The following is a 4,128-nucleotide window of genomic DNA, read 5'->3' on the forward strand; positions in this document are numbered from 1 at the left end:
TTTCCCAGAGAACATCAAGAATACTAATCGCGTCCTGTTTTAGTCGTAACGTATAGGGGCCCTATATACATATATATCTCTCTATTATAATTCTATATATATATATATATATCAGGAGTTAATAAAGACAAATTATGTCTTTATTAACTCCTGATATATATATATATACTATTTTGTACTTGAATAATATGCGTTACCACGGCGACTTTGGCGAGTGTAGTCTCACTTTTGCACGAAAACGAAATTTTGCACACGCACGAACACAACACCACACGCACGCACGCACGCACGCACGCACGCCACGCACGCACGCACGCCACGCACCCTCCCTGCCTGCCTGCCTGCCTGCCTGTCTGCTTGCCTACTTGCCTCCCCGCCTGCGTTTCTGCCTGTCTGCTTGCCTACTTGCCTCACATGCCTCCCTGCCCTAGTCCAACGAGCCGCCTGCGTTTCTTCGTGCCTCCGGTTTGATACATGCCCACTGCGCTTGCTCACTCTCGTGTCGGCTTGCTGTCCCGCAGGTTCTCGTTCTTCAGTAGTTCTACCAGCAGCCTGCGTGCGGCGCCCGCTGCTGACGGCGCCAACATGAAGGTGCGCAAAACCTCGACGTCAACCAAGTTCGTCAACGGAAAGAAAGTCGTTGTAAAGAAGTAAGTGCGATAGCTATATGTAGCGCCCGTTGTTATTCGTCGTGAAGACGTAAATTCGTAACAGCTGCGTGGAATCTGTTGTTTTCCGATTGCTAGCGACTAGGTTAGCTATAGCTGTTACTAGTGGCTAGTCATGAATAGTAGTAGTATAGTTGTAGAAGTAATAATATCGTACTATAAGCAGTATAGTGAGAGAGCAAGAGTGAGCGAGAGAGAGGGGGGAGGAAGGGGGGGGGTGAAAGAGAGGGATGGAGAGAAATTGTGTGACAAAGAACGAGGGAAGACAGTGATAGAGTTAGTGAGAAAAGGGAGATACATAGGATCATGGGCATACATCAGAGGCATGCCGAGACGTAGACAGATCATGCAACCGAGAGAAAGAACCCGTCTTTTGAGTAATTACTAATCGAATCCGACTCTTTTTTTTCAGAATCACCGAGAATGGGTCAGAGACGGTCACCACGTTCGAGGACGGCGTACTGAAGGCAAAATCCATAAACGGCGTGCAACAGGCTATAACCAGCGCATAGGTGCACCGAGCGAGTAATATAAATGTTAATAGCTAATGCAGAAATCATCAAATTCGACCCATGACATGTCAAAGCGTTTTTTTAAATCGCTGCTTTTATCCGTCAGTATGTCCTGAGACGAGATCCTGTCCTGAAACAATTATTCAATACTTCGTAATAAATTCATTGATGATAAATTTACCTCAGTTTAATGGCAAACCTCACCACCAGGTGGCGCCAGTATTTTTACGGAAGGGTCTACTATGGGGCGAGAAAATTAAGGGTACGGGAAAAATAGAGAAAAGTACGGGATAATAAGTGAAAGTTACCCTCGGATTCGACGATTTCTGCCAACTCGGTCCAGTTAGCACTAATTGCAATTGTAAGAATCTTTTTGTGTGTGTTTGATGACGTATACTTGTGAAGCTATGCTCAATGTGAATGAAATCAGGAGTAACTGCTGCACATTGCATGCCTGGTAACCAGGCCGAAATTTGTAAATACGCTTTTTCAGATTTTCTTTATTAAATTATTAAATTCGCGCGCTTCTAGATTCTCGCCCGACTGCAGTCGGTAGTTCCCGGCGAGATATCTTTCAGCCGTGTTTAAACCTTGGTGGCATTTCGTATATATAGGTTGTGTGTTTGTGAGATCATTTCCCGTTTTTCCCCTTCACGGGGGTCTGCGTGCGTAATGCCTTGCTTGCACCGTTTCTATGACTAGAGGCATTGTAATGTAGCGCCGTCATGTATACGAATTCATTTTATGAAGAACTGTCCATAGCAACCTTTTCGTTTGTATATCTAGACACTTTGCCGTCATTTACTGCCTTTTCCGTATGAATACTTGAATGGTGACTGGTGTTCACTGCAGCTGTCGCTAGCAGTAGGCAACAGTGCTTATGCAGAGCGTCGTTATGTAAATTTTGTTAGTTTTTGCAAAGTGGCTTGTGTTATTAGTCAGAGTGTTTGAAGTCTGTGGATGTACGCGTGTGTGCGTGAGTGTATGTTTGTGTTCGTGTGCACATGCTCCCGATGCAACCCTTCTGCAGGACTATGGTACTCCTCTAACCTACCGTTAATTATAGTAGGTACGTACTAGTATGAATGATAACGCGTGCAGAATGGTGGCCATATCTATTGGTTAATGTGTTTTCTGGCCTAAAGGTGGCGCTGTGACACCTACTTTATTCACTTTCCCAACTATGTGGGGCGGTCGCCAAAATCGACCTTCGTGATTGATTAAGGTTCTGCCGATCGAAACAAAACGTCAATAGTAGATTACGCTGTCCATTGGTGTTGTAACGCGTTATATAATAACTTATAGACGGCATTCATTTGAACCGATTAGAGTTATGGCCGAAAGACATGCGATATGGCTGATGACTGCTTTCGTGATCGGTGTTGTTGTGACGATAGCTTTTTGTGCGTTGCACTTGCTTGGCCGTTTTGTACTGCACTAGTGCTCATCGTGAGAATCTACTCGCGCGGTATATTAAGCTCGGTGTTGTAGCAGCAGTGTTGTGCACGGCAGTTGCCGCATGAGCAGCTCAATGTTGTGTCGGTTTTTAATGGGTGATACTCCATTAGGAGTGTTCCCAACTTTAATGTCATTAATGGTCATAATAACATATATATATATGGTCATGGTCATATATTAGTTTGTGGTTTAATGACATTTAGGTTAGGGTTAGCGTTAGGGTTAGGATTATCAATCATTAATCATTAATCATTAATCATTAATGATATCAAAGTTGGGAACACTCCTAATGGAGCGTTAGCCTTTTTAATGCACAGCATTTCGATTCGTGTAATTTGCGCAATGTCCCCGATGTGTCCGTGCGACCACGGCGCAACTCCAAGTTCTAGTGGTCCTAAAATGTCGAGTTCTAGCTGTCCGAAAGCGTACGGTTACCGTCCGGATTTTCGCCGTTCGCCGCCGATCGTCTACTTGGCACTTAAATGCGTCACTTGCGTCTTACCTCGTAGTGTTCGTTATAGCGTCTCTGCCGTTCAGCGACCGTCGCCATCTTGCCGATAAAAGCGTGATGGTCGAGTGGCTGGCGGAGATCGTTGGTGACTCCGCGGTGCAAGCCGGACCGTTCCGTACCGTTCACTTCAGTAAGATTGTGTTACATGAGAATGTTTATTTTGATTAAATATTTATGGTCATATACGGAAGTCGTCAAGCCTCTTCGTCGCGTTTGTATATTTGCGGATTCGATCATACTGCAAAACATTCGAACGCGTAGCAGGAACAAAATTTCGCTGAGGTAGCGCTCAGTTATTGTGCACAGTGCATAACAGCACAATGGAAGTTAACCTAATTAATTAAGCTTCAGATAATTAATCTTCTTCTAACTGCCAAACGACACGTGACAGGTGGACAGCTTCACAATCGACAGGTGACAGTGCCACTGTGAATGAAATTTAACGTGATTTTGAGTTAACCAATGAACTAACACTAAGTCAATGTAAAAATATTTTGTCATTGTAAATTGTGAGCAAGTACAATATCGACTGGTGTTTACGTGAGATACTATATTGGCTAAATTTAATGTTTCTTGTTTAATTTATTTATTGATTACCGGCTATATATCTATATATCTATATCTATATCTATAACTACATAATTATTATAATTCTCTAGCTCTCTCTCTCTCTCTCTCTCTCTCTCTCTCTCTCTCTCTCTCTCTCTAGAGAGAGAGATAGAGATAGAGATTGAGAGACAAAGAGAGAGAGAGAAAGATAGAGAGATAGAGCGATAAAGTGAGAGAGAGAGAGCGCGCGAGAGAAAGCGAGAGACAGCGAGAGAAAGAGATGGATGCGCGAAGAAATGCAAGGCAACCAGGTATAGAAAGAGAAGCAAACTGACAGAGAGACAATGAAAGAAAATCCGAGAAAGAGAGGAAATAGAAAGAAAGAATATATAGAATAGATTCGAGAGAAAAATATGGCGAAGAGAGACGT

General features: G+C 43.4%; 1 protein-coding gene across 1 annotated transcript in view; it reads left to right on the forward strand.

Annotated features, from left to right (window-relative positions):
• The window catches only part of LOC106816257 (dnaJ homolog subfamily B member 6-B-like), a 37,559-nt gene extending 33,848 nt beyond the window's left edge, over nucleotides 1-3,711 (forward strand). The window contains exons 5-6 of the mRNA XM_014820840.1: nucleotides 522-650; nucleotides 1,081-3,711. Coding sequence (XP_014676326.1) covers nucleotides 522-650; nucleotides 1,081-1,180 — 229 coding nt within the window. The 3' untranslated portion in view covers nucleotides 1,181-3,711. The remainder of the gene's footprint in view (nucleotides 1-521; nucleotides 651-1,080) is intronic.
• The last annotated feature ends 417 nt before the right edge of the window (nucleotides 3,712-4,128 follow it).

This window comes from Priapulus caudatus, unplaced genomic scaffold (assembly GCF_000485595.1).
Source record: "Priapulus caudatus unplaced genomic scaffold, Priapulus_caudatus-5.0.1 Scaffold31, whole genome shotgun sequence".
Taxonomy (NCBI): domain Eukaryota; kingdom Metazoa; phylum Priapulida; class Priapulimorpha; order Priapulimorphida; family Priapulidae; genus Priapulus; species Priapulus caudatus.